This window comes from Pteropus alecto, unplaced genomic scaffold (assembly GCF_000325575.1).
Source record: "Pteropus alecto unplaced genomic scaffold, ASM32557v1 scaffold223, whole genome shotgun sequence".
Taxonomy (NCBI): domain Eukaryota; kingdom Metazoa; phylum Chordata; class Mammalia; order Chiroptera; family Pteropodidae; genus Pteropus; species Pteropus alecto.
The window spans coordinates 3,011,171-3,033,885 of NW_006434441.1; the positions used below are offsets into that span (position 1 = coordinate 3,011,171).

A 22,715-nucleotide genomic window follows, 5' to 3' on the forward strand; every position below is an offset into this window, starting at 1 on the left:
ATACCATTGTGATCAGAGAAGACAGTTGATATGATTTCAAGCTTCTTAAATTTATTGAGATTTGATTTGTGTCCTAACATGTGGTCAAGCCATGAAAAATGTTCCATGTGCACTTGAGAAGAATGTATATTTTCCTGCTTTGGGGGAAAATGCCCTGGAAATATCTATTAAGTCCATCTGTTCTAATGTATCTTTTAGGCCCATTGTTACCTGGTTGATTTTTTGCCTGAAAGATCTGTCCATTGGTGTCAATGGGGTGTTAAACTCTCCTACTATGAGTGTATTACTATTGATCTCTCCTTTTATGTGAGTCAATAATTGCTTTATGTATATAGGTGCTCCTATGTTGGGTGCATATATGTTTACTAGGGTTATGTCCTCTTGATTTATCCCTCTTACCTCTCTTGTCACGATCAGGAATTGTTCTCGATTACTGTTGTGTCCCATCCTGGCAAGCAAGGGGTGCTTACTCAGTATTTTTTGAGTGAATAAGTCAGTGAAGAGAATATTGTAGAGTGAAGTAAGCAATGTCAGCACATCTGGCCACTCGCAGGTGAATGAGTAGTAGTATAGCAGCTGCGAGTCAGTTTTGATCGTCTGACTTCATGCATTTATCTGTTTCGATCTGCAGTGAATTTTGGAGAAATTAGGTAACATTTTACTCATTGTTTCACTGAAGTAGCCTATTTCAAATTACATTCTTGAAACTTTAAATTTATAATGGTGTATCTATATTATTATTGTAAAATGAGACTTTCTTTTTCTAAACAGTTCAGTCCTTCCATTGTCCTGGGCCTGTGAGGTTTACCATAGGCTGGTATTTGAAGCATTACACCTGCCAAAATGAATTTTCTAAGCTGGAGGTAAGTAAAACGCAAACATATTTAAAAATATTTATTGAAGTAACATTGGTTAATAATACTGTATAAATTTCAGGAATACAACAGTTTAATTCAATATCTGTATATTGAATTAAATATTTTGGTTGGTGTGTGTTCACCAACCAAAGTCTGGTCCCTTTCTGTCACCACATGTTTGACCCCCTTTACCCAGTTTGCCCTCTTCCCATCCACCTGCCCCTCTGGTAACCACCATTCTGTTGTTGGTGTCTATGAGTTTGTTTTTGTTTGTTTTGTTAGTTCATTCGTTACTTTTTATTTTATATCCCACATATGAGTGAAATCATACGGTTTTTGTCCTTTTCTGATATATTTCACTTAGCATGATACTCTCAGGATCCATCCATGTTGTCGCAAATGGCAATGTTTCATCTTTTTTATGGCTGAGTAGTATTCCATGATATATATGTACTGCATTTTCTTTACCCAGTCATCCATCAAAGGACACTGAGGTTCCCTACATGTCTTGGCTGTTGTAAATAGAGCTGTAGTGAACATAGGGGTGCATACATCTTTTCAAATTAGTGTTTTGGTTTTCTTTGGATAAAGACCCAGAAGTAGAATTGCTGGGTCATAGGTAGTTCTGTTTTTAACTTTTCAGGACCCTCCATGCTGTTTCCCACAGTGGCTGCACCAATTTGCCATCCCACCAGTAGTGCATGAGGGCTCCCTTTTCTCCACATCCTCACCAGCATTTATTATCTCTTGTCTTTAACAACAGCTGTTCTGACAGGTATGAGGTGATACCTCATTAACACAAGTTTTTAAAGCATGTAAAGCTATGATGGAAAAATTATGAATATAAAGGTTTATTAACTCACCAGGCGAATTGGCTAGAAATACAGATTGTGGTTTGAGAAGTGCCACAGATTTATTTTGGGCCTTAGGCAATAGACGTTTTAGTTACATCAAAGTACATGCTTTCTGAGAAGAATACAAATCTTTTAGTTTTCTTGTGTCTTATGAAAAATGTTAGTAAATGTTTAAATCAGACATGTAAGATAAAGAAACTGGGTCACATACCAACAAAAATCAACTTAATTTAAGAAAGAAATGTTAAAGTTTCACTTCATTAAAAATTAGTAACAGGTACCTAGAGCTTATGAGTCCCAGTAGATTTAGTGAGTGAGCAGGTCTCAGAAAGCGGTGAGGAGGGGAAGGCGGGTGTGCCTGAGAGAGGGGGACAGGCCACAGGTATGCCTGCCCTGCCCTGCAGCCTAGGCTTCCTCCCCAGGAACCCCTGGGCTCCCATGTCGTCGTCCAGACGCTCATTCCCTGATGCTGCCGTGGTTGCTTGGAATTGGTCCCTTTGCAGCTTATCTGTGATCTGTCGGCTCCTACTTTGAATAACATGTGGACTTCCATACTTTTATTTGTATTATCTTTTAATTTGGGGTAAAAGATGCCATTTTCCTTGAATGTTGCCTTTTTGACTTCCTCCCTAAATATTTTACCCCTTCACACTAACTCCTTTGCATACATTCTCTGAGAATGGGGGTACTCAGGTCACACAGCACAAGTATCAGATACAAGAGCCCTAACACTGACGAGGATGCTCTCATCTAGTAGATGGACCTTATTAAAATGCCTCCAGGGTCCCAGAAACCTCCTTTTCAGCAGGTGTGTTGTTGTGGTTTTGTTTCCTTCTGATCTAAGCACCAATCTAGGATCATATTGCTATTCTGCAGTTTATTTTTCTTTTTTGGTTTTAAGTGACATGACGTTGATATATTTAAAATGTACAAGCCATTTATTTTTACAAAGTGTGCCTCAACTGGTTATTTTTGATGTTGGATTGGATTCAGGTTGTATTTTTGGCAGGCATACTGGAAATTCTGGTTTGTCCCATTTTGGGTGATGTTAGCCGTGCTTGGTTGGTTAGGAAAGTTTCTGCCAGGTTTCTCACCAATGATGCCCCATCTCAACATCTCAACAAAGATGTTCTCTTTGTTAACAGCGGTAACTTGTGAAGAGTACTTTTGTACCTGTAGGTAGATACCTGTCCTATTTCCCCGTCATTCCTTGTTTTCACATCCTCTGATTCTGGCCTGAGGGATCAGTTATTTCTCTACAATTGCTGCATGGCAACTTTCTTCTACATCTGTTAGCATTCTGCTGTGAGGGTGAGCTCCCTCTGCCTCCATCTTACCTGTCTGTCTGTCTGTCTGTCTGCCAGCCAGCCATCAGTACAGACTCATCGGTTTTTGGGTTGTTACGACCTGTAATCTGTTACTATTTTTATTTGCTTAGCTGAGATTGTCCAATATTTGGCAGTGGAAGCCAGCTTACCCTTTTCTTGGTGACCAGGCGCTGCCCTTGGGTTTTACTCCCATGTCGGCGTTGGAGGAGACCTGGGTTCTGGTGTATAAATGAGTGTTCCCAGCCCCCAGTTGGATATGTACCTTTGCTTTTACTAGGTGTATGGCTTGTCTTTCCTTCTGATTAAATGCTGCTTTCTTCCTCTATGAGATCTTTTACCCCTGGGGTATGATGCAGGTAGCCCCGGACAAAGTATTTTGTATTTCAAAACACTTCAGTCACTGTCTTGCTGTGAGATCATGGTTATATCAGGTACTGCTGTGTCTGAGCACATCGGAGCAGATAAAATGTTGTGCTCACCTCACTTTTACTTAAAATTATATTCAGACCTTTTTTCTTTTTACTGTTTTGTTCATATTTTCAAGTGTTCCAAACTGAATAAGTTTTTGTTATTATTTAGATATTACATTTTACTTATCTTCTTGGATAGGAAGTGTGGAAATAAATGATAACATAGAATTTCACCTTGGGTAGGAGCTGTCACAGAAGCCTGAAAGTGTTGATGAAGACTTTTGTGCTCATTATTTCGAGAACATCGAATGCTGGACAACAAAAAATGAAAACTTAGATTGCAACAGTGATTTGCAGGTGTTTCCCTCATTATACGTGAGTATCTGTCTCGCCGGGTAAAACAATTTATTTCACTTCCAGTGAACACAAATATTGACTTAAATTCTGTCTTAACCAAAATTTCAATAAAGGTGCTTAATTTGTTAATTTTCATGCTTAGTTCCTTTGTGAGGCAGTCGCATGTGATCAGTTAGATGTTGGCGCCATTGTCTATTTCCCCGTAGCCTTGGCAGTAGCGCCCTGAAAGAGGACCCTCGGCCACCTCAGTGACTTGCTGTCAGTTCACCTCATTCCCTGGCCCCACCTGCCTGCACACCTCCCCACCTTTCCTTCACAGCAGCACTCCACAGGGTCCCCAAGGATCATGCTGTCAGCCCCAGGCCTGCTGCTGCGACCGCAGTCTATCCATGCACTCAACTTAACCAGCATTTAACACACTTGCTTCTCTCAGTGCATTCTAGAATCTAAATCAGATTCTAGAATGTTCTCAGCAGTCACCTTGTGTAGTAAGGCCATGGTCATTTTCACTTTTTTTTTTTTTTGTAAATTCTGAAATGAAAATATATCTTTAGTAAAAATTTTAAAGGGGTTAAATATCTGCGAAGTGCAATAAACATATAGTAAAGTGTGTACCTCAGAAGTATACTGATGAATTTTCAAAAGCTGAGCTGGTGTAGACCCAAGCCAAATGTAGAACATTTCAGCACCTGGAGCCCCTTTGAGTTCTTGATGCCCTCCCTGCCGGCTGTGTCCACTGCCCTGATTAAGGAGGTAATTTTCCAAAAGCATGATTTAGTCACTCGTGTGGGCTACAGTGAAATTTTTCTCTGATTTTCAGCTTTCAGATTTTTACTTTTTTCATAACACATTTTTTTCTTAATCGTTATCCTCACAGAAATGCAGCAATATAAAATGAAATTTTTTTATTCTCTTTTCCAGAATAAGGAACTGATTACAAATATCAGAAATGTTTCAAACCAGGAAGGATCAATGGTAAATCATTTTATTTGTCGTCAAAGCAAATATATGCAAGTTATAGTAAGACTGAAAAGAATCTGCTGATGGATAGATATTTGGAGAGTGATATAAAGTAGGGTTATTAGAACTGGGAAAGAAGAAAAGAAGTCTTATTCAAAACAGTATGTTTGCATACATATGTGTGTGACTTTTGCATATCCTCATTTCTGTCTTTGTTTAAGACCCTCTTTAAAGTTCTAATTTAAGGTTAACATCTGTGCAGCCTTTCTTTATTTTGAGGAGTTATCAGAAGTGGGGAGACCAGGAGGCTGAGGGCCACAGGAGCCTTCTGGGGCTGCACCCTGTCCACTTTTACACCATGACTGCTCGTTTCTTGTTTCTTTCTACCTTAGCAAGCAGCCTGATAGCGCAGAGGCCCTCCCTCTGCCGTGGCTGAGAAGAGCTGCATAGACCATCACCTGTGGAACGAGAGGAAGTAAAAGGGCAGGACAGGGATATTCAGGAAGGAGGCATGCGAGAAGTTTAGTCCAGTCACCAGTTACATGGGGCATGCGAGGGGCATCAGCATGAAAGTGGCAGTCATAGTCCGCAGTGGGACCGCTAGTAACATCCACCCTTAGGGAATTGGAATAATTTAGCCACATATGAATAGGAGCCATTTCTCACAGTGTCATCTAACTTCTGCCTCCCACAGTTCAATTTAAAACTGCATACTTGATATTTGGATAAAACATGGAAAGAGTAATATGAGAAAAAGTACTTGAAAGGTAATATTAAATACAACATAGAATGGTGACACGAGGGAATCTGTAGAAATAGGGAAAGTAGAAAATGTTGAAGGGTGGAATAGGCTTCTCTCCTCCGCCATCTCTAGGTCTGGAAAATGGTGATAAAAAAATGGGAACCCTCCACTGCCCACCTTCCTGTGTTATCTGATTGTGTTGTTTAAAAGTAACCCAATTTAATTATTAAAAGTTGTTTTAAAATGTGATGCACAATCATTAAGCTATATCTTATATAGCAAGTTTTTCAAATAACAAGATTTTTTTTTCCTGTTTCAGGATGTTGTTGCAAGAACCCAGAGAGATGGGTTTCACATCTTTATTGTTTCAATTAAAACAGAAAATACGGATGCAAACTGGAGTTTGAATGGTATAGTTAAACTACATGCATGTTTATTGCCTGCCTTTCCTGTGTTCTATATTTTTGTCATTGACCCAAATTTATATTCTCTGTTAAAACACGATTCAAAAATGAATTTCTATTAAATACAAAAATGAATAATCTGTTTATCTGGGGGACATAAAACTTTATTCTTAATGGATAGAAAATTTTAAATTAAGATAAATTTTTAAATTTTAAACTTCATAGCGGGATAGAAAATTCTCCATACTTTCAAATTTAAAAAAAAAAATCAATGCATAGATTTGGGCAGGTGACATCTTCATTGTGCCTGAAGAGATCATATTCTTTTTAAAATGGTCGTCATCAGGGGTCAGAAATTGTTGCTTTTTGAAAAGCTTTTTAAGCGGCACTTTGTAGCCTAGAAGTAAAGGTGGCATGCCTGGCCACTGGGGTTCCCGTGGCCTTGAGCTCCCGCACAGGGTGGCTCCTATGAGCCCATTAGCTATAATTCCCCTGCCCACGCAGGAGCGGGCTCACAGTAAGCCATTTGCCAGGGCGCAGTGCTCTCACATGCCCTGGCATCGCTTTGGCTACCGTTTTCCAGAGGGGTATCTGCTGTACTGTCAGTGCCAGACAGCATGTGAGGGTCCTAAGGGTGTGCACTCCTCTGGTTCATCCATTGGGGACCCAGAGGGGAGCCAGGCCCTCCCACTGAGAGACACACCATCTGGTGGGGGCAGGGAGCATGGGCTGAACAAGCATCGCTGCAGAGGGGATCCCGTGGGGAGCTGGTGGAGGCGGCTGCTCTGGAGGGCCGTGGGGTCGGGCCTCGCCCTAGAGACGACGTGTGTGCCAGGCCAGGCCACAGAGAGGGAGCAGGGACCTGGAGGCCATTCTGTCTTCTGGGAGTGCCTTCCCCTACTCAGGCTGCCAGCACTGTGCCCCACACTTAGTCATTGGAGCCACTGCTGAGCACCACGAGTCCTGTGCCGGACTGGACACTGTTTGTTACCGCGTCTCAGACAATAGCCCGGATGATCAACCGGGGCCAGGCCACAGCCAACGTGACTCTGCTTTGCATGAGGTTGGATCTGGCCTGGGTGTTAGAGCACATGCTCATGGCAGTGCCATGGTTAGGTGCGCGGTCGGACAACTGCTGGGCACAGATCAGCTTGCGTTCTTGGGGCCCGCTGGGGACTGCGCCCACCCTGAAAGCTGAAGACAGAGCTCACTGTCCTTTCTCTACCCCTCTCCCCATACCAGTTTCTCTCTCTATGATGGGGCCGAAAGGATACCTCTCTGCCTCCGACTGGCCTCTCATGATTGTGAGTATGTCTGTCATATCCTAAAAACAGGTTCTGTATCCTACTTGGAAAATTTTAAACTCCCAAGAGTCAGTAGTGGTGACCCCTATGAGCTATGGCTCTGCCCTGCCCTCTCAGCTTCCAGACCGACTAGAAAGTCAAGGAGCAAAGCATGGGGTGGAAATGTCGGTTTCCGGGCAACTGCCAGGCCTAGCTGACAGCAACTTCTCCCCTGCAGTTCTACCTGGCCATGTGCATCGTGTACGCCCTGTATGGCGTGCTCTGGCTCGTGTGGTTGGCCTGCTACTGGAAAGATATATTAAGAATCCAGTTCTGGATCGCAGCTGTCATTTTCCTGGGAATGCTTGAAAAAGCAGTTTTCTATACCGAATACCAGAACATCAACAGCACTGGGCTGTCGAGTAAGTTGTGACTTTCTCCAAAACATGATGTAACCCAAGGGGCCCCCGTGTCTGTGAGCACAGCCATGGGAACAGGCACATGGCAGACGGAACGGGGGTCCCAGGGAGGCTGGCGGAACGGCTCCGGCCCAGCCACGCAGGTGCACACAGTGCGCGTGTTCCTCTCCCCTCAGCTCAAGGACTGTTGATCCTGGCAGAGCTGATCTCCGCCACCAAGAGGACACTGGCTCGCCTGCTGGTGATCATCGTGAGCCTGGGCTACGGCATCGTAAAGTAAGTCCTGCCATGTCTCTGTCTCATGGCCTCTGTGGAGCGGGACGCCCATCAGTGTCCTGGTACAAACCCACTGGGAAGTATGTGCAGGCCACACTCTCAAGGGCTGTCCATGCACTGGCTGTCCCACACTGTCCGCACAGCAAGTGCCTGAGTGTAGTTCCAGTCACTTCTCAGTCCCACAAATGAAGGATCAGTTTCAAGGATGTAGAAAATTTTAAACCATCCTCGAGGTCCAAACCATTTTCTATTTCCTTAGCAGCACAGTTGCCTCTTACGACTGTGTGTGGATGCCATCAGGGACAGGACACTGCCATGTCAGCGAGATTCCTGGGTTAAGCCCTGTCCCTCAGCTCTGTTTCCTCCCGCCCCTCATCCTGTGTGTCACTTGTCCTCTTCAGAGCACCCTTCTCCCTTCATCCCTAAAACCCTCTGATGCCCAAAAGCTCGGCCTCAGCCTGGCCGCCTGCTCCGCCTCTTGCTGCAGCCCTGGTACCACCCGGCCTCCTCCCCTCATCCCTTAACTTGCTAACCTGCCCCTCAGCATGTCACCGTCAGATGCCCTGTGTGGCCAGGACCCTGGGGCTAGTCTTTGGGTGACCCCATCTCACCTTCGACAGCTGGTATCCTGCCCTTTGTCTCCCTCAGCTGGGACACCAAGGCCATTCTCTGTACAGCCATACCCTGTCCATCACCACAGGCCACTTTTCAGCTGTCACCACCTCTTCCTGTTCACTGTCTCTGACATGTCAGCTCCTGTTGCCCTTTGACCCCGCTCTGGCCTCTGGCCTTTGGCCCTGCCCTCCCCAATCCTCACCGCCTCCTTCAGCTATCCTTCTGTTCCGGCAGACCACTGATATCCTCATGCACACCCGAGCCCTCCCCTCAGCCTGGGCTCCCTTGGGTTGTGTAGGCAGCAGCGGCTAAGGGGAACTTCCTGGAGTATGACTCAGATCTCATTTTTCTGCTCATTTTCCTCTGGCTTCTCTGATGGCCAACTTCGTCCCTTGCTTTCTCCCCTCTGAGCACTGAGCTCCGTCCTACTGGCTGTCATGCTATTGCTCTCCCTTAAATAGCCCACCCTTTCTTACTGGGGGCTCTTTTCCCAGACCTCTCACCATCTTGGCCCTGCTCCCCCTTCATATTCAGGTAGGCAACCCTGCCAGAGTTCTAGACATGGCACCCACCCTCCCCCTGCAAAACCCCTGGGTGTGTACGTGAGCTCTTGCTGTCTCCACTGAGCCCGGTAGGGGCTTTGTGTCCGTGTATGGATCCCCGTGCCATCCCTAGCCCAGAGCGCCATCCCGTGAAGGGTGTTGGATGCACATGTGCGCTGGGGCTCACACTCAGCCAGGCCTCCTTCCTGTCGGACTTTTATTGGTTCCCTCTCGTGCTCTGCTTTGGGGACTCAGCACAGGGCACAGCCCTAGAGCCCCTGCCGTGTCTCACGTGCCTCTCGGCTGCAGTTAGGAGCACCAGGCGCTGGCATGTGTGGCGTGTTTCAGTGAGGGGACAGATGAAATAGCTAGCATACGGGACACAGGCCTTGGCGATTGCATCCCTTCACTGCAGCCCGCATGTCAGCTGTCATAGGGTGGGCCATTAGCTGTTAGACAGAGTCAGAACTCAGATAAGCTAAATGAAATAACTAGTCCGAAACATGAACTGTGGGTACTTAGATTGTTTTAGAATGATGACCCTAAGTATCTTCGAAACCATTTTTTTCTTCTAATTAACTCTGAGAAGAGTGTTTTTGAGCTAAAATGTATGTGCAATAGACTCTGACTTGTAGGTATCAGTAAATTTCAGTTCTGTCACATTACTAAGCATAGAAATTACCATCTTTGCGGTTTCCTAATTTATTTGTATTTTTAAAGAATCAAAATGGTACTTTAATTTTTTCTAATTCAAAGACTGGAACTGAAGTCTGTCCACATTGGTTTGGGGTCTTGAGAGAAGGAAGGTGATGGGGCTCTGTCTCGTGACGTCTGCTCCTTCTCTGCCCAGGTTGTAAGTTGGTTGGTCGACTCCAACAAAATGGACCCCAGACAGTTTTAATTAATGTCAGAGAAAAAGTTAAATCATTTCTGCTGGTGACACTCAGAAGCGTCAGCCTGCTCTTCATCCCGCTCTTCGGATCTGGGCCGGGCGACGGCGCGGCCCCTGCGCTTGCATTTCCGCGGCAGAGTGCTCGCTTGCTCCCAGTGCCAGAGCAGAAGGTCCGGCTTTGAGCCAGTTGCTGCCTTGTCCCCAGGAGACAGGCATTTCCTAGCACAAAGCACCGTGGGTGGGATAGACCTATCTGACTAGGTGGCAACTTCTGTCCTGTTGGAAGTGAGGCCCTAACTGTATTCAGACATGTGACTGACCTGCCTTTTCTTTCCTGCCCTGATTTCCTTCCCCGATCCAGGCCTCGCTTGGGGACAGTTATGCATCGGGTGATTGGACTTGGGCTCCTCTACTTGACCTTTGCAGCAGTTGAAGGCGTGATGAGAGTCGTCAGGGTAAAAACCGCATGATCACCCTACCGCCCCTTTTGTCGTTGCTGCGGCTCAACCTCATGTCTCCTGAGATGAGTCTGTAAAGACGGAGAGTTTAAGAAAGGGCGCGATTTGAGCTGCTTTTCCTACAGGGGGTTTTCCTTCTTAATACTCTCCGGAAGTAAAAGGCAAGCCCCAGAGCACTTCCTGAAATGACCTACCTGACTGAAGGCAGCAATGGTGTCGCCCGGGAGTTGACCCCTCAAAGTGTCTGCAGTCACCCCTCACGAGGATGGCTTGTCTCTGTCTTTTTGCAGTCCACACACGGTCCTTTCTTCCTTGCGTCTCGGCTTACACACATGCCACGTGAGACAGTGTCAGTGCCCCCTTCACATGTGCAGACATTATGTCTCACTTTCAAGTCTCACTTGGTCGTAGGCCACCTCTGACTCTGGATACAGGGTCATGGGGCTCAGCAGAGCTCTCTCCTGCAAGGACTGGGAGCAGGTAGCATTCGAGGGTGACTGGCGCCGGGACAGTGCTCCCTTCTTGGGACATGATGGAATGTTTATGTCTGTGGAGACCCTGAGGTTTCTAGCTCACGGTTTGTCTTAATCACATAGTGATTACTGAGTGATGACTCAGTGATGACATAGTGATGACTGAGTGATCAGCAGCTTATTGTATTTCACTTGATTCTGAGAATAGTGTGATTTTTACCTAGATGTATAACTCAGGTCACTCACTGCACAGAGCGGTTTGTGTGTGTGAGCTGTGAGTTCACATCACGTGTTCACTCTGACCCTGAAGCAGGACTCTAGTCAGTAGTGTCAAGAAGCCTCATTCTTCTTTCTGTTGTTGTCTTAATGTGTCTGCATTCGGTTAGGTAGACCTGCTGCTTCATCAGGTGAGGTACACCTGCTGTTTCATCTTTGACTCTTGAACGGAGTACTTATTTTTACGTTTACATAATAATGAAGAAGTCTGCATTTTTATATAACTAAGGAAACTAATCTGCTAGAAAGAAAACAGAAGATAAATATTCCACATATAGATACAGTACATACTCTGTATTTCCTTAAGATTGTACAGTCAGTATGTGCTACTCTGTCAGCTCCCGCTTAGAGTAAAGTGGATAATCTATGCTGTTTGTCCCTTCCACTCTGTGCCTTTTCCTTATTTGCCTTTTTCCATGTCCTTCGTGTGAGTAGGAGAGATGAGGGTCCATTCCATGAGTGTCATGGCTGTAGGTTTGGTGTGGAGAGGAGAAACTGACATGGTGGCCCTTGTGGGGTGGGGACATGGTGCTTGTTATTTGCCATTCCGTATGTAGTTCAGTTTCACCTTGTCTTCAAACAGGTTGTTGACAAATTAGCATCTATTGCTGCCCAAATGGATCTTTCCCATGTGCTTAAACACAATTCTGTTAGGAAGTAGAATCTTTTATGTGGCCTTTGTAAAGTGATGCTGTGAGCTAAATTGTTTTTCTTCGTCAGTGATAATTCCTGTAATATAATGAAATTCAGCATTTTTTTCTGTTTTTATCTTTCAGGGTTCTAGCCATTTAGCCGTTGTTTTTGGTGACATAATTTTAGCAGTTATCGACTCCATTTTTGTATGGTTCATATCCTTTACTATGTCCTTCTAAAATAGTTTGTTATATCATGAAAATCATATTCCTTTTAATTTGTAATAATAATAGTAAATACAGTTTTGCGTTATTGTTACCTCAAGATAGGAATTTAGTTGAAGGTGAAAAAGTAACAACTCCCCAAGCTAACTTAAGTGCTCACTGTGTGCCCCACACTGAGGAGGCATAGGAGGAAAAGACACTCCCTTTGTTTAAGGACCCCACAGTCTGGTAGAGCAGACACACAGCTGAGAACATACATCAGTAGTAGTTGCATTTTAGAGAGATCTTATGCAAACAGGAAAGAGAGCAGGTGTTCTGGCATGAAATCAGGAAAGACTACATGGAGATGGTGACATTTAAATTGAGTTTGGGAGAACAAATAGGGGCTCAGTAGGAAGAGGCATTGTGGGAAGAATGGCGACCACACAGCCAGAAGCATGAAAACAGAGACTATGGCAGAATGTGCTGGAGTAGACACCTATAGATGAGCAAGCCGGTGGGTCATGGAAGATGGGGCCAAAAGGAAAAGGTAGAATTGTGGGTCCAGAGTTTAGCCCTTCTTCGAAGGTGGAAGGTAGAGGGGATTGAAGCTGCACTGGTGGATAATGTGGAATCTGTGTTAGAAAGAACACAGGGACGACACAAAAAGATGAATTAGAGAAGGAGGGACCAGGACAGGAAGTCCATTGGCAGAGGTCCAAGGAGGAGATGGTGAGGGCTGGAAATAGGGCAGAGGACATGGAAAACAGATTCCATTTGGTAGTCTAGCTGAGAAATGTGGCAGAAGAAGGGGAGGCTCCAGAGAAGTCCCGTCTGCCCTATTTGGCACTTAGAGCAGTGATGCCATCCTCAAGGGGATGACCTTGGAGAAAAGACCACAATGGAGGAGGTCTGAGCCACCAGGGGCGTTAATGTGAAAAGAGTTGGAAGTCCCAGCCTAGGTTTGCAAGAGGAATCATAATTGATGTTGAAGGTTGGGGACCACCTATGAGAGGGAGAGAATTGGGCAGAGAGGATGGAGGGGCACAGGACTCCGGTCCAGTGAAAGGGGTGGGGCCAGGGAGACCTGGTAGGTGGGTCCTGCTTGTGGGAGGAGCACTTGGATGAAGTGAGATGGAAGAGCCAGAGGTTGCCCTGGTGTGGAGACTGGGAGAGCTTCAGTGAGGAGGGCGGCCAGTGTTGCAGAGAGTTCCCAAGGCACCCCAGCTTCGAGCACTCCAGAGATAACAGTAGGACAGCAGGAGAGTAGGTTCAGGACAGGTAGGTGCAGGAGCTGCAATCCAGCAGAAATCCTAAGGCGATATGAGTTTATCTCTGAGGACCCATCACTGAGTAGGTGTCCGAAGTTGGGCGCCCCCCAACTGGTTTCGTGGGATTGGGAGGGCATTCTAGAAGGACTGCGCCTGGTCAGAGTGGAGCAGTTTATGCAGATCCCAGAGCAGTGTTTTTATGTTTCTGCTACGCTGATGTCTTCTCTGAAACTTTCCTATGGATGGTTTAATTTTTACTGAGTTATTGTTTCCACTGTCTTTGGTACTTGTCTTTCACCTTTTAACATGAAATGTTCTTTTGTTTTCCTTGTATTCTTTTCATTTTCTCATCTTTATCTCTCAGGGGAAGGGTCAAAGGGACATGAATCTGCCTGTGTCCACAAGGAAGCAAGTGTGCTAGCAAACATGGCACTGTCCCTCGCCGGTGATTTTTTCCTAAGCCAGGTCTAACTCTTCTTTAAATTCCCTGTTTATGAATTGTCAGTACACTCCCAAGTTAAAACAAACCTTTAAGTTGTTATTCTCATTCTCTAAAGCAGTAGTTCCAACCTCGCTTGGGTGCTGGAAATGAGACAGGCCTGAAGCCTGTCTTCACAGGTTATAGCCCCCCAGTTCCCCTCCAACGCAGACGTTTTGCCTGCACTAGTGTGTTTAAGAACCTCCCAGACTATACCCATGGAGCCCCTGAGTCTGAGGCAAGTCCAGTTAGGAAATAATGGTAGGTTTAGAGCTGTTTCTGCCTGATTTGCTTAAAAAGCACCTTCTGCTTCTGTTCAGAGCTACTAGTTTAGAATTCAAGTTTACTAAATAAAATTATAGTTAACTAAATGTGATCTCAGGGAGTGATGTAAACATTTTACTCTAGTAATTTTCATATTTTCTGCATTAAAACACATTTGAAGACATTTGGTCAGTTGTGCACAGGAACTGTGTTCCCGCTGAGGGCTGCAGGTCCTGTTCTGTTAGTGCTTCCCTGCAGAGCACCCACCGCCCTAGGGGAGGGGCAGGCTGTGTGGGCACACCTGGGAGTGGGTGGCAGGACTGCAGGGAGAATCCAGTGTTTGTCTCAGGACCTCACCGCCTTTGTTTTTGGTGAAATCCTGTATGAATCTAGCTCTAAAGTAATAGCAGAAATAGTCTGAAAAATTCAAAGCATAGCCTTTCTCATGAAGCCCCCTCCCCTCTTTTTTCGCTTTTTCTTCCTGTTTGCTGCAGGCAAATGACTCTGATCTTGTGCTTCTGGCCAGCCTTCCCCTGTCTCTTCTTGACTCTGGCTTGTGCTGGTGGATATCCTTTCTTGCAGCCGCAGGACCCTATGGTTTCTCACGGGAGGTGGGGGTGGAGGACCACGTACTTTCCTCGCACTTCCTTCTGACTTTGACCCAAGAGGTATGTAAGCATCCCTGCCCTTACCATGTCTGTGGGTACAGGCTTAGCAGTTTTGAATTTGCTTGTAATTTTTTTTTCATTGGCTTTTAAAAATTACTTTTGGATTATTAAACAAGATCAGATTTTTAATGTAGAAAATTGGTTTTAGTCAAGAATTTCTAGAAAGTATTTGTCTTGGTGATGTGTGAAGGATGTAAGGCTACTGTAAATTCTGACAGTAGCCTTAAGGGTTTCATTGTGTGTGTTAGACACTGATCTTCTAACGACAAGTTATTGATCATTTAGAAAGATTGAAAAGCAGTTTGGGTAGTTTCAGGTATTAAAATGAAGTTTTTGGTTCATGAGTGTCTGGGACTTAAAATAGGTGTACATGGGAATGTGGCTCCTGTCCTCTCGGGCTCAGCCCTGTAACTGCCATGTGGGCCACAGACCAAGCCGGACTAAGCTGGGCACTGCACAGGGGCCCCCACCTGCAGACAGAGCTCTGCAGATTCGGAATGTCATTCCCAGCTCGTCACCTGATGCGCCACCCACGCCTCACTCCTGAGCCACGTGGTCCTGTGCGCTCCTGCCGGTCGGAGCCCAGCCCTGTCCTGTGTGACCACGGACGCTGAGATCCCATAGTCGTGACATTCTCCCTTCGCCATTACCTTCAGAATGAAGTCCCTCCTTACCTAAGTCCAGATTTGTTCTATTTGACGTATTTCAGGTTTTAATTGATAGAATGGAATTGATAGATGACATAACTCCTTATTTATGGTCCTCGAGAGTGTAAAATGAGAATAGACTCGCAAGATCAAAATAGGTAAGAAACAGAAAAGCACAGGCCCTGCAGGATGTCCTGTGGGGCCTGCGGGCGCCTGGCCTGGGACTGGCGGGTCTGCTGCTCTGCCCTATGGTGGGACACTGGCAGTGACGAGCAGGGCAAGGGGCTGTCTGTGTGTCCTCCACGTTCGTTTGGTTTCCAACCACGGTGGATGGTGAAGCAGCATCTGTGATAAAGTCAGTTTCATGATTATGCAGCATAGGCTAACATTACACTTCCATGTTTTTATCAGCTTTAAATTAAAGGATGGCTATTTAGCAGTCCTAATTGTGGAAATGTAGTAGAAGACTCTTATTACATTTTTTATTGTAACTGTTTATTACTGTTTAAGATGTTTTTCCTTAATTTTTTCACATTTTTATAAGCTTAGCACAAACAATGAAGACTCTGAGGCTCAGGAAGAACACGGTGAAATTCTCTTTATACAGGCACTTTACAAACACTCTGATCTTCGCCGTGCTTGGTGAGTCTGCACCTTTTCTTAATATAGTTAGTAATTTCAGGATCACATCTCCTTCAAAGGTGACTTTTTTGGTGTGTTTCAGCTTCCACAGTGTTTATGGTGTGGACGACTAAGACATTTAGATTTGCCACATGTCAGTCGGTAAGTGTGATCTTTCTATTTAAACCGTTTTCATTTTTAATTATACTATTTTGTGTAATGTTGAAGAATTTAGTTTGTCTTTGTGAATCCAGGTAATTTTAGTGGAGATTTTCTGTTTACCTTGAATTATTTTGTACAGAATTGTAAAGCCTTTAAATCTGAAGTCCTCCTGAATCCGCTTTTCAGTTACGCCCTTTCTTCACCTTCCTTTTATATATTTGGAAAAATAATTGTCTGCCTATATGAGTTAAGGTAACAGGGAGTCTCTTTCCTCCCACACTCCATGAGCTTAGTCTGTTCCATCCCTAACAGGACGGTGACCCTTAAGCCTGGTGTGTTCCCGGGGTGGTGGACCCATTCCCAGCACCCAGACATTCTCCCCGTGGGCTCTCGGCTTAGAAGCAGGTGTGCCTCTTGCACTGAAACCGTAAACGACCCTCCTTAGGGACTTGTAGTTAGGGGCTTATCCCTTGTTCTACACAAACAGCTACACACAGCCTGTGACAGTCCCTGGCCTGTGCTGCCTGCGGGGTGACTCGGTGAGAGAAGGCAGACTTTCTAGAATCTCCTTTCTCTCTTCCCTTCACTTCAGTATTTTTACTGTGAGTTCTAAATATCTCTTGGATTTTTATTTTTGTTTTCTAAGTCTTTCTGTTAACCCTGAAATTTTATGGAAGGGAATGTTTATAATGTTAAACAGTCCTTTAGAAACATTTCAAACAATATTTGATAATACCTCCTCTCTCACTAAAATCAGAATAACCTATTAGGAGAGAAACACTGCATTGAGATTTTTGCATCAGAGATTCTAGTGTCATCAATGTCAGAAATACGGCAGTCCCCCCTCATCCATGGGAGACACGTCCCAAGACCTCTAGTGGGCGTCCGAGACCATGGACACCCTGAATTTCCTCCTACACATACATACCTAGAGTAAAGTTTAATTTATAAATCAGGCACAGTAAGAGACTAACGATGATAACTAATGCAGTAGAACAACTGTAGTAACATATTGTAGTAAAGTTTTGTGAGCTTGGACTCATTCAAATTTACTTATGAGTTGTTTATCTCTGGGATTTACATTTAATGTTTTCAGACCGCAGTTGGTCACGGGTACCAGACCACGGATGAGGGGACTGCTGTACCCATGTCACCTTGATTCTCATTCTACTGTTACCTGCCTCAGGACTGTTCTCATCTAGCAAACATGTCTAGTGACCTCCAAAGCTCCTTCGTCCTCTAGTTCTTTTTATGATACCATGCTTTATAATTTATGTTGGGATTTTATTCACCTGCCTGGCTATAAGGCTGAAGTAGGCATTGATGTTGATTTCATAGAGATGGCATTTCTTCATTTTTATGTTTCTTGAAAAAAATGTGTACTTATTTATTTGGAAGACTTACTACTTGGAAAGATTTTGTTACTACTCGTCATTGTACACTGTTTGAACTGGATATCTGTATGTTTATCAGAAAATTAACTTTCCATGTTCGGCTTGTCCTTACTGTAGGACTGGATGGAGCGCTGGGTTGATGACGCATTTTGGAGCTTCCTTTTTTCGCTCATTCTTCTTGTAATAATGTTTTTGTGGAGACCGTCAGCAAATAATCAGAGGTACTGAACATAGGAAAGGTCACACTTGGCAAGCGTTAGTTGATCACCTGCTGCAGTGTTAATGCATTTATAGAGACTGTGGGGAAGTGGGTGTGCTTCTCAGGAGGCTAATTTAGTGAGGACACATAACAGGTGCAAGACAGCGAAGCACGAGATGCATAAAGTGGGTACAGAGTGGACGCAGGTTGAGAAAGACTCCAGACTCTGAAAGGCACAGAGGGACGGAGCCGGGCAGTGAGAGCCAAGCTGGATGGTTGTGCATTTCGGGGAGAGTGGGGACATGAGGACGCTTGTAGGTCATGGAGGACATGGCTGCATGCAGGGAGTCAATGCTGGCTCTGCCTAGGAGGTGCAGCTGTGGAAGGGGGAGGAGGGCAGAACAGGGAGGAGCTGGAGCGCTCAGTTGGGAAGGCTGTGTCTTATTCCCCACACAGTGACAGTGACTCACCCGTGACAGGCGCCCTGCCCCCTTTGCCCCTCCTCTGCCCCAGGAAACAGCTATAGGGAGAAAACGAAAGAATGTATGCCATTGTGTGTCTCCCTTTTTAAAAATATGCAATAGCTATGACACACACACAGGCACTGCTCTGTGCCTCCTTGTTACAATGCAATCCCCATTGGCCAGCACTGCCCACTGTGGGTGCAACACATCCGTGTCAGCGGCCCCCAACCGTAGACACTGTTCTGGGTTCTTGCTGTCAGGGGTGATCTCTGAACTCTGTTGGGCCGAGTAGCGTGGCTCCATCATGCATGTGCTGTCTTTTCTGCAGTCAGGTCGCAGTCTTCCCAGTCGGGGGATGAGTCAAAGGTCGTGGGCGGGCTGGTGGATCTGACATGGAGAGGGTGTGGCAGGAAGTCCCCCCGCTGGGCATGACAGACTGCAGGGCTGCTCCCCAGACCGGGCTCCCCCCGTTCCCACCCTTACCAGCGGGGCAGGGGCTCCACGTGCACAATTTCTTCACGATCGCCTTTCTAATTTGAGAGTAAAATAATTACATTTTTATTGTTCTAATTTATGAGAAACTTTTTAAAAGTAGATATTTTTAATGTAATGACTCTTTTTACCTGTAACTGAAGTTGAACAGGCTTAGACACACTAGTAGAACAATTCTTTGTTCTCAATACAGGTATGCCTTCATGCCCTTAATAGATGATTCTGATGACGAAGATGAAGAATTTATGGTGACATCTGAAAATTTGAGTGAGTGATACATTTTCTTGTTGAATGACCATTGTATTTATTATAACAAAGAAATATTGTACTTTTACCTGTGATGCAAGTCAGATACATTTTTTTTCCTTTAAAATATTCTTTAAACTACATCTGCAGAGACCTCTATTATGGTAGATAGAAGACAAGTTGGTAATGAAATTTTAAAGATTATTGATGTAGTTTGAGTTTTTGTTACTTGTTTGCTCTTAAAGTCTGAGTGTCGAGGTGGGTGCAGTGCTTTTTACAAGAATGATTTGGCGTGTGTGGCTCTTGGCTCCAGAATAACGTCCTTCTTCCTGATGGTGCTCCATGTCTTTGAGTCGCTCCTTCTAGCTCTTTAAAATTAGTCACGTCTGTCATTTCCTGGTCGTGCCTAGAGCATTTCTGATTATGGTTTTAGTGCTGATTTCACTTTGTTGTTCATTTCTACACAGCATTTTATCACTTTGTTAATTTTACCTTAATACTCTAATTGAGCATTTCTTAAGGCGACATCAGAAGGTAACTCAGATGTTGAGAGCAACTTTATCTTTGTTCCATCCTGCCTTCCTCTCACACTGGCTTCTCTTATTAGTAACACTCTTTTCTACACTTTTTTTGTTTCTCTAATTGTCTAAAATACTATGAACTTTTTATGATCTTCCCAGTCAGCAAAAACTGCAACATACTCAGTGCGTCTTCTGCGTCCCCACTTTCCTTTTACTTCCTCTCATCTTATTCTCACAACTGATTCTTTCATGGTTCTCTGACTTTCCTATTAAGAAAAGAAACCGGAAAGACTTATTGACAGCAAAGGCATTAAGTTCAGTGTGTCCAGCTTCTGGCTCTAGGAACGAAGGAATGAATGATACTGGGCTCACTTCCTGCTCACAGGAAGTATAAACTCTGGACAGAATATTTTTCCTAAATGAGGGTATGGAGAGCAACAAAAAGCAGGCAGACTGGAGATCTGGCTGTTGAAAAAAGTGACCCACACCCTCAGTGAGCCCCATGCTTACAGAGCCCTTGGCCAAAATGCCCGCCTGCCCGCCCAAGGGAATGACAGCTGGAGCTCAGGGTACAAGTGCAGTCCTGCTGAGGCATGCGCTGTGAGAATGCCTGGAAGGAACCTGGGAGAGAGAGCCACAGGGGGAATGGTCCAGAAAGCTGTGGTCTGAGTCTTACCTGATGCCTGTGCCGGGCGAGTGTAGAGTGAGACCCTGGGGGCAGGGGACCATGCCATCGGCCTGAGAAGCAGGGCAAGTGTGTCGGCAGCTGTCCGTGCAGAGCTTAAATCCAGGTCCCAACCAGGTGGACATGCTCAAGTGAGCACTGTAGCTTTCCATAAAGCCCCGGGGGCCATCCCAAAACGGAGAGACTGTATTCTAGGACAACTGGGATTCACTCGAGGACACCGCCAGCCTCAGTAAACCCTCCCCAATGAAATCCATGAGCACACCTGTGCAGGATCTCGGTGGGCCGTGTGTCTGCGGGAGCACCATGCCTCCAGGCAGAAGACCAGGGAGCCCTGCATCCCCAGCAGGACGCGGTGCCCGTGGTCATGGATGACCCGCTCAGAGAGACCTGGAGCTGCCCGGGTTCTACCTAGCAGGAAGGACTCAAGGGCATTATCACAGACATGTCACAGAATCCACGGGAACAGATTGCTGTGGCCAGCGGGGAGCTCGAGAGAGATTCAGAAACTAAAAGAAAGGCGGGGAGGAAACAACTACAAATACTGTCACCTCCCTTTAGACATACGTGCGGTCATTCCTTTTTGGGTCATCGGGTGTGAGGCTGTGAGGGAGAATGTTGTTTTATAATATCACATATTTATCTCTGTAATGCTTTTTATTATAGCTGAAGGAATAAAATTAAGAACCTCAAAACCTGTTTCCAATGGGACAACTAAACCTGCTACTGCCGACAATTTTGTGAGTTACATAGATATTTAATAGTCTGTCTTTATACTTTAGAAGTTTATACAAGTGTCGCGTTCACAAACGATCAGGACACCTTGTGCTAAGGTGTTCCGTATGAAAAACGTTAGCAAGCCCCGATACTGGCTGAGTCTGTAACTGTGGCTGCCGTAGGCCCTGCTGCTCGCACATTGCCCTTGGGCCAGCAGCATGAGTGGCACCCAGGGACCCGGGGGAGCTGCAGACGCCCCACCCGGCCCGGCCCCACTGAGTCCCAGTCCACTCGGCGGCAGCACCCACAGGGAACTCATAGGCACCCTGGAGATAGAGGAGCTTTGTGAGAGCGAGAGCTCACATTAGTTTCTCATCATTTTAGAGTGATTTTGATAACGTTTGATAACATTTGTTGGGGAAGGACTTTATTACCTGTGCATTTTTAAAACATTGTGGAAGCTTAAATAAAATGGTAAAAATATAGGGTAGAGATGAGTTTTAAAATATTCTATGCATATTATTTGTGCATAAAAGTGATAATTATGAAAATAACCAAGCAAAATGGGAATGCCTATGATACAGTTTTATATGACTTTCTTACAGTTATTGCTACATTGTCATTAATACGGTATAAAAATTCCTGTATGCATGTAAGTTCTAATAGGACAACAGATGATATATAAGAACAGTTTTAGTTGCTGGATTTGGTAAATTCTCTAATTTTTATTTTTGGCAATTAATAATTTTTTATGTCCCCAACATGCTTCCGCTGCACGATTCTGTTATCTTTAATAATTTTTTTAAATGTGTTCTTTTAGTAGTTTGATGATAATTTAACTAAACTTTAAAAAAATTAGAACAATTTTAATAATCTGGTGTTAGAGCTTCTACACTTTGAATTTGTCGAGATATTTTCCTCTTATTTTAGGGATGGATCTCATTTTATTTTTAAAGCTCAACATTTGCAAACACATCAGGGGATGTGTTTCTCTAAATTAAGTGTAGTCAGCTCTTGATCAGAATTTGGGGGCCATATCTCTCACTGACTTATTTCTATTTGAGACTCACTCAGATAACATGGGTCCCTGTTAATACCGCTCAGTTGCTTTGTCTCTCTCTAGAAGCAAGAGATGAGAAATGCTAGAACCAGAGTATCTCATATAATTAATACTACAATCAGAGTATTCCATGTAGCCAGGTAAAATGCAAAGAAACATTCTCATTTATTTTACACTATAAATCAAAATATTTCATATACCTTTTATTTTTGTTTCTCCCAGTGAGATAACTATAAGCAAGTTTCTGTTAAAAAAAAATTAGGTACCCAACTTACTTTCCTTTTCTTGTCTCCTACAGAGAGGTGAGCATAAATACAAGTAAAGGAAATAATAGATTTTTTTTGTAAAGTTAGAATATTTGTACCATCATCTTTTTCTTTTGAAAAATTATAAATGCATGATACAAAAACTTGAACAAATTAGTAGGTATAATGAATTCTGGGAGCAAAATATCAACACAAATCAATTTTTCTTGCTATTTTCTATTGTATAAATGCATTTCGTATTTTTATTGTGGTTTTTCAGGACAAAAATATAACACCTGTGCATCTAACTAAAACCAAGAAGTACAAAAATTCTAAATCCAAATGTTTGTCTGTTTGCATCTTTAAGAAGATACTAGCCTAATTTGTGTGGCATTAATGCCAACTTCTTAGGACATGTAGAAATTAAAAGAATGGCAAGGATTTGAATTTAAGTGCCTAAATTTTATATACATTCTATTTAAAAATTCTGCTTTCAGGTGATACTAAGCAAATCTAATATGTAAATATTTATTTCTACAGGATGAAGATTTGAAGTGGGTGGAAGAAAATCTTCCGTCTTCATTTACAGACGTGTAAAT

The 22,715-nt window shown here is 44.3% G+C and overlaps 1 protein-coding gene across 1 annotated transcript in view; it reads left to right on the forward strand.

Annotated features, from left to right (window-relative positions):
• The window catches only part of TMEM87B (transmembrane protein 87B), a 51,625-nt gene that overhangs the window by 21,691 nt on the left and 7,219 nt on the right, over window positions 1-22,715 (forward strand). Inside the window, exons 3-17 of the mRNA XM_015587428.2 lie at window positions 772-863; window positions 3,693-3,824; window positions 4,728-4,781; window positions 5,828-5,918; window positions 7,155-7,216; window positions 7,434-7,617; window positions 7,791-7,890; window positions 10,301-10,394; window positions 14,490-14,561; window positions 15,844-15,952; window positions 16,035-16,093; window positions 17,605-17,708; window positions 18,836-18,909; window positions 20,761-20,834; window positions 22,657-22,709. Of these exons, the coding sequence (XP_015442914.1) occupies window positions 772-863; window positions 3,693-3,824; window positions 4,728-4,781; window positions 5,828-5,918; window positions 7,155-7,216; window positions 7,434-7,617; window positions 7,791-7,890; window positions 10,301-10,394; window positions 14,490-14,561; window positions 15,844-15,952; window positions 16,035-16,093; window positions 17,605-17,708; window positions 18,836-18,909; window positions 20,761-20,834; window positions 22,657-22,709 (1,354 nt within the window). The remainder of the gene's footprint in view (window positions 1-771; window positions 864-3,692; window positions 3,825-4,727; window positions 4,782-5,827; window positions 5,919-7,154; window positions 7,217-7,433; window positions 7,618-7,790; window positions 7,891-10,300; window positions 10,395-14,489; window positions 14,562-15,843; window positions 15,953-16,034; window positions 16,094-17,604; window positions 17,709-18,835; window positions 18,910-20,760; window positions 20,835-22,656; window positions 22,710-22,715) is intronic.